Below are 12,935 nucleotides of genomic sequence, written 5' to 3'. Positions count from 1 at the left end.
CTGGAGACCAGCCACTAGCGTGAGGTCTCTGAGTCCTCCCAGTGGGAAGGGAACTTTGTCTTCCTTTTACACACAGGGAAGATAGAATCCCCTGGTGACTGAATACCAATTAGATATTAAGAAAAGACATTTCCAAAATCGTATTAACCACTCAACAGGGAAATAGGAGTTAATTGAGCTTGTTAAGTCATGACAGTGCCTGCTTTGACTCCGCCTAGTGGAGATGCCTATAGTAACTGGTGGGGGGGGGGACTCCCCCTTTCCCTGGAGTCTGGGTGACAGCCAGTTTAGTCACCATTCCCACATTCCCACACTGGTGTCTGGGAGGATGTGGGGAGAGGCTGCAATGGTATATGTCATGTCTGCACGATGCCTGATTCATTTCCAGAAACGAAATAGTCACGGGGCCCATGACAATTCATGATGCCCTTCAGGAAATCTGTGGCATTTTCCAGAAAACTCTGCGAGTCCTTTCAGTCGCCCACCTGCTTGGAAAACGGGCTTCAGATCCTCCCGTTAGGCTAAGTCAGTGGTTCCCAAATCTGTCTGCTGATTAGAATCACCGAGGATCTTTGAAAAATTCTGAAGCCCAGGCTACCCTCCCGACGGGTTACATCGCAATCTCCAAGGGTGGGACCCAGGCGCTCATAGTGTAGACGGTCCCCAGGGGGTTCCAGTGTGCGTGCTGGTTTGGGAGTCACAGCCCCATAAGTACATCAGGCCATCCTGTGCCTATTTTCTTGGTGCTTCCTCTGAGAGAATGTCTTCTTTTAGGGCATCCCGAGGCCAAAGCCACTCGGTGCATTTAGCACTTACTACGGCCAAGCCGTCGAGTAGAACCCTCGCGAATAAACAAGGCTGGATTTAAAAATTTTCCACATCTAATATATTTTTATTCTGATTAAATGTTGAGTATTTTTTCCCCAAACATAAAAATACACTGCATGAGTGGCGATCCTTGGGTGGGGGTACAGAGGGCAGTGGCTGGAAGGGGACACAAGGGGTTTCTAGGATGTATCATTATTCTTTTTTAATATGAGTGTGTTGGTTCATAAATTCATAGTTGATGATCTTTGGGCTTTTCTGTATGTATTTATACTTCAGTTAAAAACCGACAGATACTGCATAACTATGAGGAAAATACAGAAAGTCAAAGAAAATACCAATGACAACCAAGGACCAGCACCTAGGGCCTCCGTGAGCGACACTACTTTTTAGACAAGGTGAAGTCCCTCCAAATAATGCCACCAAAATGCTGACCGCAACCCCTCATCCTTGTAAGGTGCCTCTGTGAGGCTGCCTAGGGCTCGGAGTCGAGCCCCGGCCCTGCACTTGCGCGAGCCCTTTGCACCTGTCACGGTGGTTCCGAATAAGGCCTGCCTTACTCTTTCTTTAACGAGTGTCCCGAATAATCTTTTTCTTTACCATCACCCAAATCAGAATTTCAACGGCAGCCTTAGAAGCGGACATTTCGCGCATCACAAGATGATAATCTTGAAAGGGACAATGCTGGTTCCTTGAAGTCCCATATTTAGGGGGAAAAAAAAATTGAGGTGAAATGCACACAACAGAAAATGAACGATTCAGTGGCAGTTAGTACATTCCCAGGCTGTGCAACCACCATCTCCGTCCGCCCCGCCCCCCAGCCCTCGGCAACCACAAACCTGCTTCCTGCCTCTAAGGATTCGCCTGGTCTGGACGGTTCATACAATACGTGGCCTTTCGCGCCTGGCGTCTTTCATATTCTTGAGGTCCCATCCACGCTATCGCATATATCAGCGTGTCATAAATAACACTCCACGATAGGGACCTGCCACATCGTGTTGATCCACTCGTCTGTCCTGGGACATCTGGGTTCTTTCCGCCTTTTGGTCACTGTGAATAGAGTGGCTGCAAATATTCGCGGACGAGCTTTCCTGTGGACGTGTGTTTCTGTCTCTCTCAGGTACGTTCCAGGGGCGTGTCTGCTGGGCCGCATTGCAACTCCACGTTTAGCTGTTTGAGGAACCTTGAGCATCCTGTTTTTTTAAAAGATGCTTTCTTCTCAAGGGCTGGTGGGCAATCCTGGCTGTCTTCCACACCTAGGAGGACCCGCTTTTCATGGTCGATCTGTTAGACTCTGTTGAGCGCTCACCTCATGCAGGTCTTGTGTAGAATGAGAATTGGCCTCTGCTGCCCCACTCGGGGTCCTCAGCGTCACAGAAGCGCCCACGATCCCACATGGCACTCAGTGTCCTGAGGTTTGCTGTGGCTCCTGCCTGCCACTCAGCCTTTTCCTAGCCAGCGTGGCTTCTGCATGGCTAAAGGCTGCAAATCAGGGTAACAGATCCACTCCTGAGGACTCAGCATGTCTCTCCCTTAGGAATCACATATGCCTGCCAAGAGATGAAAGCTGCGGATCTGATCCCATCCTAATCATATTTTGCAGTTATTGAGTGCCTTCCCTCCTTAAGTGCTCAAAGGTCACAATCCGAGAACAAGTCACAGATACTTGTCATATGGCAACTGGAGCTCAGCCTAAAACGGTAAGATCTTTGCACTTGTTTGAGAATGCCAAGTTCTGATGCTATGGATTTTTCCAGGCCATGCCGAGTCAGGAAGACCGATGTGCCATTTTTAACGCTGCACTGGGAAATGGCTGTCCCTCTCTCCGGGGACCCATCAGCCTGCTGCGGGGAGCCAGGAGGAGCTGGGGTGTGGGACGTGCCCTTCCTGGGCTCCCTGTGTTGCCACCATAGCAGCCACCTGGAGCCCAGATGCAGCTCCCTCCCCTGGGAGCTCAGCGGCATCTGCCAGAAGGATGCAGTTGGGAGAGGTCAGCCTGCGGGCATTTCTTAGGGACTTCTGTATGCAGACGGGGCTGACTGACTGTGCTTGCAGGAAGGAGATAAGAAGAGAGAAATGTTCTCCAGCAGACACCTAAAAGGCTCTCACCGCTCAGGAGCACTCTCTAGGCCTACTCTATTTTTTGTTTCGTTTGCTTTTTGAAAATAATTTCACTAGCAAATTAGTCCACAGGCTTTGACAGGTTATCCCTTGTTTCCCCATTCCCTTTTGAAACAGTGAGTTTCAGAGAAGGCCACGAGGGTCATCCGATGGTGGCTTGAAGGAGAAATGACATCCCGACTCATTCTCAAGAAGCTGGCCATGTGGCCGCGGTCAGGACTCTAGGGCAGTGAGCAAAGGGAATGAGGAAGTCTGCTTTGGGAAATGGGTCTCTTGTCGGATCGACGCGGCATCACTCCCTGAGCTCCACGAAGGCTTAGGGGCACACGCGGGTGGAATCGGGCTACCGCGTCCCCCGTCCCCAGGCCCCTTCCTCGGCCCCAGCTGTCCAGCCCGTCCTGTAGTCATTACTTAAATTATCAGGGCCATGTCTGGAAAGAATGGAAGGGTTTGACCTTCAGGAGGTGAGCCTCAAGGGAAAGCGATTTCTATTTTGGGGATGTGGATAGTGAGCATCACGGACAGGCAAGCCCCGCTCCAGGCTCTGTGCCTTTTTGGTGGCCCCCTTCTGTCTGAGCTCCCCTCACCCCACCCCATGTCCTGCAAAGTGGCTTCTATGTTGGCAGCCTGCGTGGCTGCACGGTTTGGATAAAAAAATGAGAGGGGCGCACCCCCGGGCAGCCACTAAGGCCAACAAGGCGCCTGTAGCTTCATTCCCAGAGGCAGTGTGTGCTTCTGGGGGCCAGGGTGAGGAAGGACTTCGTCTCCCCTCAGCCCAGAGGGGTGTCCACCCCGGTGGGAGCAATCATCCCCAGACCATTAGCGCAAAGTCATTGCCTGGCTGGCGGCTGTGTCCAGCCCACTGTCTGTTTGCTTTGGGAACAACCCAAGGACACATCTTAGCTTTAGAGAAATGTGAAAGTGGAAAACATTACACAACAAAAAGTACCCGGAAACGTGTGTGCACGCCCATCCCCTCAGCGTGGATGCTGAAAGACAAAAGCAGCTCTGCTTTCTGGCTCCCCCACGGCAGAGGTGCCAGGTCCCTCTTCCTGATTCCGTTTTCCTTTTGGGAATTGCCCAGGGAGGTTTGACATACGGCTGGGGGCGCCTCTCTTCTCTCGAATGAGGACTGGTTGCTGGGGGTCCCGAACCAGTATAAATGAGCGAGTGAATACAAAGCACAGTTGATGGGGGTAGGGGGCTGGCTGCGGCCTCAGAAGGGGACTTTCTCTCCCCTCACAAACATCCAGGATGTGGGGTTGGGTTTGGAGGACAAGCCAGAGGCTGCTTCGGGCTGAAACTGGAGCCGATGTCAGCAGGAGCCTGTGCAATGTCCCTAGCTTTGGTGCTTCATGCGTCTGGCCTGGTCCCACCTCACCACAGAGTAGAAGCAGCTGTCCGGTCACATGATAGGATCTGAGAGGGCCACACGCTTCAGTTTGCTCCCCAGGGGGCTGTGCCCTCTAGCAAGCCCTTCCTGAAAAGGCAAGCGGGAAATTCTGCCACACTGAAAATCGATGGGCTAGTCTGCTTCTCACCCCTTCCTCAGGTGAAAAGTTAGGGTTTTGCAATCCTATAATACTTTAGCAAACATGCCAATTTCTCCCTCTTGGATAATTAAAAAAATGGAAACCAGTTTTCTTTGTAGCGGCCTCTGCCAGATGAGCCAAAGACCACGGAATCTATAGGATCATGTGCTGATCCGAGCAAGAGCGTTTTCAGTCTCGCAAGACAAATGCTTATTTGGGGGACACTAAGTTCCTGGCCTGTGTTTACTCGGTCCTGCTGGGGAGGTGGGGAATGTTAGAAAGAAGGTTCTGTAGCCAACCGAGGACATAGTTCCCAGACTATTTCCCTACCCATCTGTGGTTGGCATAATAACAGCCACCCAGAGATGTCCATGTCACAAAGCCAGAACCTGAGAATATGTTGCCTTATATGGCAGAAGGGACTTTGCAGCTGTGATTAAGGCTCTTGAGGTGGGGGGATGATCCTGGGTTAGCTGAGCAGGCCCAATGTGATCACAGGGGCCCTATAAGGAGGAGGCAGGAAGGTTAGAGTCGGAGAAGAAACAGAAGTGGGACAGATATTTGAAGATGCTACGCTGCTGGCTTTGGAGGTGAATGAAAGGGTCCCGAGCCAAGGAGCACAGGTGGCCTCCGGAGGCTAGAACAGGCAAGGGAATACAGCACTGCCAATCCCTTTTCAACTTGACCTTCAGAACTATCTGCAACAACAGGAATGTAATACACCAACACAAAACTCAGCTTTGTTTTTCCAAGGACTGGGGAACGAACCTACCTGCTCAGGATGCCAAAGGTGGCATAAGCCAAGGTGTGAGGTAAGATCTGAATGCGGAGTGGGGTCCAGAGCAGTGTGCAAGCCTGGGCCAGGGCAGACACGCCCAGCTTCTCCCAACAGATCAAACCCCGACAACTCTGGGAAGTGGGCAGGTCTAGCTCCCAGACACCTCTCGCCTCCAACACCCACATGCACTATTTCCCTCTTTCAGGTCACCTAGTATTATTATAGTTTTTGATTAAAATGTGATATTAATTAATACTAGAGTCCTGATAACTTATTGATTTTCCCCCTCCCATAGTCATGTGCATTAGAAAAAGAACATGACCACAAGAGATAATGCACACCCTAAAAGAATAAATCTCAGCGAACCTTTCACGGGGAGAAGGCCAAGTGAAGATGAAGGCAGAGATAGAGGTGATACATTTACAAGTCAAAGACGCCAAAGTTGCCAGCCAAACACCAGAAGCTGGGGGAGGGGCACGGGACAGATTCTCTCAGCCTCAGAAGCAATGGACCCTGCCAACACCTTGATCTTGGACATCTGGCCTCTGGAGCGGTGAGGCAGTAAGCATCTGTTAATCCATGCAGTTCGTGGTACTCTCTTGCGATAACCCCAGCAAACGAGTGCAATTGCCTTCAGATGCTGGGCAGGCAGCTGAAATGAGTGAAGGGGGGTGGCCCGTGGGTCCTTCACACTGAGAGGGCTCTGGAAGCTAATTAACCTGACAGGCAGCCAGGATCAGCTGGCCTACAGGTGAGTGTGTTTGGGAGGCAGAGCCCATGGGCTCAGAAACCTGGGTTCCTGAGCAAGGACACCCACGAGGACGAGGAGGCCACCCACCCGAAGGGTAGAGCTAAACTCACCCTACCACACACCCAGAGTAGCTGAAACTCTGCAAGCAGCCAAGAATCCTGCGTGACCAGCCTCCTCTCCTGGATCCCCCCGACGTGTGGCATTCTCCGCCACCCCCAGCCTGCCACGGTCACCGGCATCTAGGAAACTCTCGGGATGGAAAGCAGCATCTGGGGCTGTCCTAGAACACCAGTCTTAAAAAGAGTTTGCAGAGCTGGACCCCTCCCTTCCTCTGCCCTTGCAGCCTCCTGGCAAAAAGGACTCGAGGTCAAGGGCGGCCTTCAGGCCCTGCAGTTCAACTTGGGAGCTGAAGCCTCCCAGGGAAGGGAGCTTCAGGGAAGCGAGGGATGGCAGGAGTCCTTTCCTAATAAAAGCAAGTCATTTGTCAGCTGGCAGCCTTGGCTCCACGTTTCCACAGAGCTGGGACCAGGCCCAGGGAACGCATACTTTCTTTATTTGAAGAAGGAAAAAAGGGAGTTTCCATGTGTGTCTCCCTTAGGGAGGCTGCCCACAAGGAGGAATGAGAGTTGGCTGGGAGAGATGGAAAGGTAATCTGTTTCACCTGTGAGACCAGTATTACCTGTGTGCCAAGCTCTGGGTTGGCAATCAGGTCAGATCAAATCTGATACCAGGCCCATGTGCTCACTGGGCATAGAGGCTAGTTGCTTAATCATCGGGACCTGGGGGATGAAGCCTGAAGAGGGCTTTGAAGATGCTTCCTCTTTCTCGGGGCGACTCTGAGTGGAAGGGTTACTGGGGCAGCTCTGTGACAAGAGACCCACTAGGTCAACAGCTACTCAAACATCAGTGGGAAACCTAGGGTAGGCGGAGCCTCCCCCAGCAGAGGGGCGGGCCTCCTGGGTCTGCCTCTCAGCTCCTCTGGGATCTGGTCTGGCAGCTCGGACAAGGCCCTTCATCTCTCAGGGTTTCGGTTCCCCCAGCTGTCAAAGGGGGAAAAGCATCTCGCTCTTGCCCAATCCTGTCTCTTGAGCCAGGGATGCTGATGAGTGAGTTTCCGGAAATGACAGAGTTCTTTAGAGACGGGCTGGAGAGAGGCAGCTTGGGAGGGGGAAGGTGAATGACAAGAATGAGGGGGGCAGAGCAGAGATCAGAGGTGAAGGGGGCAGGCGGAGAGGCGGCAGGGAGGACAGAGAAGCCATTGTGCGATTTAGAAACCGGGGCCAGAGGGCTTGGCCCTTCATAGCCCTCCCACTGCGCCCCCACCCCCCCAGGCCGGATAAAGACTCAGCAGGCTGCCCTGCCTACCCTGGCCCACTAGGATTTTTTAGTCAACCTGCCCGCGCCCGGCGCCGCGACTCCCCCTGGAGCGCAGGGAGAGAGACCCTGTGGCAGGCGGGCTTTCTCACCGCGGACTCAGGCGCAGCCAAGTCCTCTCTTCCCTGTGCCTCAGTTCCCCATCAGGCTTCAAGGTTTAAGGCGTCGGCTTGTCAGGCCTGATGGAGCGCCCTCCCGACCGGGGAAGAAGGGGGAGGATGCCCTGGCCGTCCCCGCAGCCACCTCCCTCCAAGGCTGAAACCTCAGGGGTCACCACCCCGCGTCCTCTAGGCGCCAAAGCCCAGACTCCGACCCCTTCTGGAGAGTAGGGGTGGGGAGGGAATGGAAGAGGAGGATGAGAGATCAGACCCAGCTCCTGCGCGGAACCCTTCTCTCCTGCCGCTGCTCCCGTCCCCGCATCGTGTGACCGCGGCGCTGCAGCTGCAGCTCTGCCCTCCCCTCCCCGCGCCAATTCCTAAGGGGTGTGGGGAGGAGGGGGCCGCAGGTTCTAGACCTGACCTGGGCAGGTGCGCACCGCGGCTCTGTTAGAAGGTGCTGACGCCCCAACTCCCTCCTCTCGTTCTCAGTTTCGCGGAGTTTCTCGATCCGTGAGCGCGTCGCCGAGTCACCTTCCCGGAACGCGCTCGGGACGCCTGGGACCCAGCCGGGGCTGCCCGGGGCGGAGACGCGCACCGCCGCGACGCCCGCCGAGCCGCGCGCCCCCGGCCCCGCGCCTCCCCCCACCCAAGGGCTCTCGGGCCCCGCGCCCCCAGGTGGTGGGAAACCAGGCCGCGGAGGCGCGCCCGAGTTCCCGCGCCGCCGGGACCTGCCTCTTTGCTCAAAGGGGCGATGAGGAGAGGTGTGTGGGGGTCGGGTGGGGGCAGGTGTGGGCGCGTGCGCTCTCTGAAGCCCGGGCATGAACCACCTCAGCCCCCTACGGGGTTGTTGGTTTTTTTTGTTTTGTTTTTTTCCTAACTTGGGCCCTATCTGGTCAGGTCGTTAAGCCAACCTGGGTAACTTTCTCCTCTGGGTTTCCGCAAACAGCCCCCCCCCTCCCCCCAGGGATTTAACTCGAGTTAGTCGCAGGCACGTTCGCCCGTGATATGTGTGTCACACACACTGACATACGCGTCCCCGTTTGTCTCCGCTGAAGTGAAAACTCCCTGGCATGTTTGCATCTTTGGCGTGAGTCAGTGGGGACAGCGGGGGACACGCCCCTGATGCTGGGCTCTCCAATCCCGAAGAGGACCCCTAGGCCTGTTTACACCGCCAGGCTCCTCTCGGGTGGGTGAGGGGCTTGGTCCTGATCTCCCTCTGCGGGCAGCTTTTCTGACACAGATGCGCCTCGATGGTCCTCCAGGGATCCAACTTTTGAGGTTCTTGACTAGGCCCCCTCCTCCAGACCGCAGCCCCCCGGCCGGTCTCCTGCCCTCCCCGGGAAGACGCGCTTGGCTGCTTCGGGCTTGGTGGCTGCTGTGGCATCAGGAAGCTTAAAGTAACCCTCTGGGGCAGAACGGGCGGCAGGAGAGGCGCCCCGGGAGGGGCGGGGGTCTGGGCCCTGAATTCCGGGTGGGCTGGAGCGGGGCGCGTGACGGGGGTGCTGCACGCCCGCCGCAGGCAGCACAGGCAGTTCTTCCGGGAGACCCCGGGGCGGAAGGTCGCAGCGTGCAGGGGCAGCGGAGAATCTGCCCCCAGCGGCGAGCAGCGCGCGCCCGGCGCCGCGTCCCGGACCATTTGGACTTTGGGCGCCGCGTCGAGACCGCGCGGGGCCTGCGCTGCGCCTTCACCTTCACGTGCCCGCGACGCTGCGCTCGTAGGGCGCCGCTCGTGGCCAGGCCCGGGACTCCCCGCCTCGCCAACTGCCTCCGCCTCTCCCTCGGCCGGGCCGCGGCTCCACCTTCTCGCTGGTCGCCTACTCCGGACGGCGGGGGCGCGTGGTCGCGCCGCCGGAGCCGGTCAATGGCCTGCGGCCTGCGCGTGGCCGAGCCGCGGGCGCGGACCCTGCCAGAAGCGGCGCCTGGCGCTGGTTCCACCCTCGCGGGCGCGCGGAGCGCGGGGCGTGGCCAGGCTGGGCGCGGAGGCTCAGCGCCCTCCCAGCACCGCGGCGAGGGGCGGCCAAGTTCAGTGAAAAGTTTGAGGCTGGAGGCAGCGAAGCCGCAGAGTCGGCGTTTGTACGGCGCCCCCGTCGTCCCTGAGACGCGGGGCTGAGCCCGGGACGGGCTGCGTTCCTCCCTAGGCCACTGTCGGGAACAGAGGTGGCGCCTCCCGAGCAAACCGGACCGACTGGGTAGGACCTGCCGCCCGTCCAGCCCTCCCGTGGCTCGCGCCTCCTGGGCGGCCCAGAAAACTGGGCCACGCATTGTGTGGCCTCCGCGCCCACTCGGCGCTTGGCGGAGGAAGGGAGCCGCTAGCGGCCGGACTCGGGCTCAGCCCTAGCGAGACCCCGGAGCTGCCCCCACGAGCGCGGCGAGCGTCCAGGCAGAGCCCGGCCCTTGGAGGTGCGCGCGGCTACCCCGGCCGCTCTGGAGCTCCGGGTAGGGGACCTGGCGACCGGGCTGGCTTAGGGCAGGGATCGCTTGCCCGAACTTTGTGCCCCGCGATGTCCGCTCAAGTTTTGGAATTATTGCGGAACTGGACTCCCCTCCTCCTGGCAGCCCCCTGGGGGTGATCCCACGGAAAAAGGAACCGGCCTCTGACTCATCTGTTGGGCCGGAACCCGAGGCCCCAGCGGGGACAGCCCCCACGAAGAGACCCTTCGCCCCTGGGGGTGGGAGTTCTGTTCCAGGACGGGAGCGCCTTTGGTACCACCAGACCTCGGCTTTCTGGACCTCTGGGAAAACTAGGTCCCCAGCCCGCAGGCTTCCGGCGATGCCAGAGTGTGCTGCTCCCCGTGCATGGTCCGAGGATATGGCTGGGCGCCCCTCACCTCAGGGGGCCACCCCAGACTCCGCCAGCGCTGTCTCCTCTCCCTCAGATCCGGCAGCCGCAGGGAATGACGCGGGTGCCCCCACAGCCCGGACTCCCGGCGGGGAGGGCGAGCCCCACAGCCGGCAGCGAGACGCCCGCCTGGGCAGCACCGATAAGGAGCTGAAGGCAGGAACCACTGCCGAGGGCAGCACCCCGACAGCGCTGGGGAAGCCCTGGCAGCGGAAGCCGAGGGTCGAGGTTATGGATCCAGGTTTGTGGGGGCCCAGTGGGGAAGGGATATAGAGGAGTCCCTTCTCTCCCTGTCCAGCGTTGGCTGGACAAAAGAGAGGGGCTGGGGACGCTAGAGAGACACTGGGAGGAGGCCAGAAGCTGGCCGGCAGGAGTCAAGGATGGGGGTGTTAAGGACGTGCTGATCCCCCCTGGAGCTCCCCACTGGAGGCCGCTGCCTCTGGCCCCGCTCTATGGCATCAATGGCCCGGGTATTTCAGGCACCACGTTTCCACCGGTGCCTCCTGTTGTGACCCTCAGCCTCCTAGTGGCCGGTTGGAGACCTGCACCTTTGTGGGTTTGTTTTTGCAGCCGGTGGTCCCTGGAGCCTGCTCCCACGGCCCTGCCGCGTGCTGGTGCTGCTCAACCCGCGTGGGGGCAAGGGCAAGGCCCTGCAGCTCTTCCGGAGCCACGTGCAGCCCCTCCTGGCCCAGGCTGATGTCTCCTTCACGCTCATACTCACGGGTGAGTGCCTCCCCAAGCGGGTGCAGGGAGCATCCACTGCTGGTGACCCCTTCCTCCCGACATAGCCCCTCTGTCTCCCCACAGAGCGGCGGAACCACGCCAGGGAGCTGGTGCAGTCCGAGGAACTGGGCCGCTGGGATGCGCTGGTGGTCATGTCTGGAGACGGGGTGATGCATGAGGTGAGGCCCGCACAGGCTGGGAGTGGGGGGGTGGGCGCGGGGTGTCCCCAGGCTGAGGCCACCCGTGTTCCCGCAGGTGGTGAATGGACTCATGGCGCGGCCGGACTGGGAGACCGCCATCCGGAAGCCCTTGTGCAGCCTGCCCGCCGGCTCTGGCAACGCGCTGGCAGCTTCTCTGAACCATTATGCCGGGTGAGAACTTGAGGCCAGAGCGGGCCTCAGCTTCCCCACCGGGCCGCCCCTCTGCCGGGTGCTTTTATAAATTCCCGTTTTCTGGGGGAACTTCAGGTGCCCCTTTTCCAGAGCTTCCGCCCTTAGTTCTGGGACCCTTTTCTGGTGACACCAGCTGGCTGCCTCCACCTGCTCCATCCTTCATTCCTGCCGGCTCCCTAGGCACCCAGGGTCGCCTTGCCAGCCCCCACTCCCCAGGAGGAGGAAGGGGAAGATATATGAGGATGCTTTTTCCCCTGCAGCTACGAACAGGTGACCAACGAAGACCTCCTGACCAACTGTACGCGGCTGCTGTGCCGCAGGCTGCTGGCTCCCATGAACCTGCTGTCCCTGCAGATGGCCTCTGGGCTGCGGATCTTCTCGGTGCTCAGCCTGGCCTGGGGCTTCATTGCCGATGTGGATATCGAGAGCGAGAAGTTCCGGCGCCTGGGGGAGATGCGCTTCACCGTGGGCACCATCCTGCGGCTGGCAACCCTGAGAATCTACCGGGGCCGACTGGCCTACCTTCCCGCAGAACGGGTGGTCTCCAAGGTGCCTGCCTTCCCCGCTCTGGACCGGCAGGACCAGCCGGGCCCTGTGGACACCCACCTCGTGCCCTTGGAGGAGCCAGTGCCCTCTCACTGGACTGTGGTGCCCGAGCAGGACTTCGTGCTGGTGCTGGCGCTGCTGCACTCACATCTGGGCAGTGAGATGTTTGCTGCACCCATGGGCCACTGTGCGGCCGGCACGATGCATCTGTTTTACGTGCGGGCAGGCGTGTCTCGGGCCATGCTGCTGCGCCTCTTCCTGGCCATGGAGAAGGGCAGGCACATGGAGTATGGCTGTCCCTACTTGGAGTATGTGCCCGTGGCTGCCTTCCGCCTGGAGCCCAAGGACGGGAAGGGCATGTTTGCCGTGGACGGGGAGCTGATTGTCAGCGAGGCTGTGCAGGGCCAGGTGCACCCAAACTACTTCCAGATGGTTAGCGGCCACGTGGAGCCCCCAGCCCCTCTGGAGCCACAGCCCCTACCCAGCCAGAATCCTCAGCAGACGCCGCCTCCAGGAGAACCCTTATGACTCCGTGGGCCTTGCTGTGCCTTAGTCTGTCTCCTCAGTCTAATTTGAGCTCAGGACCCTCCCTCTTTCCAGGATGGGAGGGCCCCGTCCCAGCTCGTGTGGCCAGGACTCCTAAAGGGTGGGTAGAGGCTGTGTTTTGGAAGGAGGCCCCAGGCCAGGAGCCCAGCTGCTTGGGCCCTACCACCTGTGGAAGCCACTCCTTTGTTCTGAGTCAGAGCCAAATAAAGTGACATTCCCAGCCTACCGGTCTTATTTTAGGGGTGAGGGAGAGAATGGGGTCTTGCTTCTGCCAGAGATTTAGAATTTCATGTTAATGATGCCCAATGGTGCCTCCTAGACTGGGCACAGTCATTTTGGTGGTGGGCACAGGACCAGAGCTGGACCAGGCTTCTTTTGCAGGAGTAGGGCCCTGCTTCAAAGATGATTAT

The 12,935-nt window shown here is 58.4% G+C and overlaps 1 protein-coding gene across 7 annotated transcripts; it reads left to right on the top strand.

The window, feature by feature from the left end:
* Positions 1–8,730: 8,730 nt before the first annotated feature.
* Positions 8,731–12,748, top strand: SPHK1 (sphingosine kinase 1). 7 transcript variants are annotated; one of them, XM_039859841.1, is made up of 6 exons: positions 8,731–8,876; positions 10,356–10,559; positions 10,889–11,041; positions 11,126–11,220; positions 11,297–11,412; positions 11,694–12,748. In XM_039859841.1, exons 2-6 carry the CDS (start codon positions 10,550–10,552, stop codon positions 12,505–12,507), a joined length of 1,188 nt encoding a protein of 395 aa, XP_039715775.1. In that variant the 5' UTR covers positions 8,731–8,876; positions 10,356–10,549; the 3' UTR covers positions 12,508–12,748. The 7 variants fall into 7 exon arrangements, with proteins under 7 accessions (XP_039715775.1, XP_039715774.1, XP_039715777.1 ...); XM_039859840.1 differs by lacking the exon at positions 8,731–8,876 and adding an exon at positions 9,483–9,668; XM_039859843.1 differs by lacking the exon at positions 8,731–8,876 and adding an exon at positions 9,658–9,879.
* Positions 12,749–12,935: the final 187 nt, after the last annotated feature.

The sequence above is a fragment of the Pteropus medius genome, unplaced genomic scaffold (genome assembly GCF_902729225.1).
Source record: "Pteropus medius unplaced genomic scaffold, Ma_sr-lr_union100, whole genome shotgun sequence".
Taxonomy (NCBI): domain Eukaryota; kingdom Metazoa; phylum Chordata; class Mammalia; order Chiroptera; family Pteropodidae; genus Pteropus; species Pteropus medius.
Note: the sequence above shows the minus strand (reverse complement) of the source record. Positions and strands in the feature narration are given on the sequence as shown.

Bases quoted from the DNA above. Each gene is read 5' to 3' on its own strand.
- SPHK1 (XM_039859838.1), top strand. From the start codon at position 10,250: ATGCCAGAGTGTGCTGCTCCCCGTGCATGGTCCGAGGATATGGCTGGG. The intron at 10,560-10,888 runs GTTTGTGGGGGC...TTGTTTTTGCAG, and splicing joins GGTCGAGGTTATGGATCCAG to CCGGTGGTCCCTGGAGCCTG. The intron at 11,042-11,125 runs GTGAGTGCCTCC...GTCTCCCCACAG, and splicing joins CTTCACGCTCATACTCACGG to AGCGGCGGAACCACGCCAGG.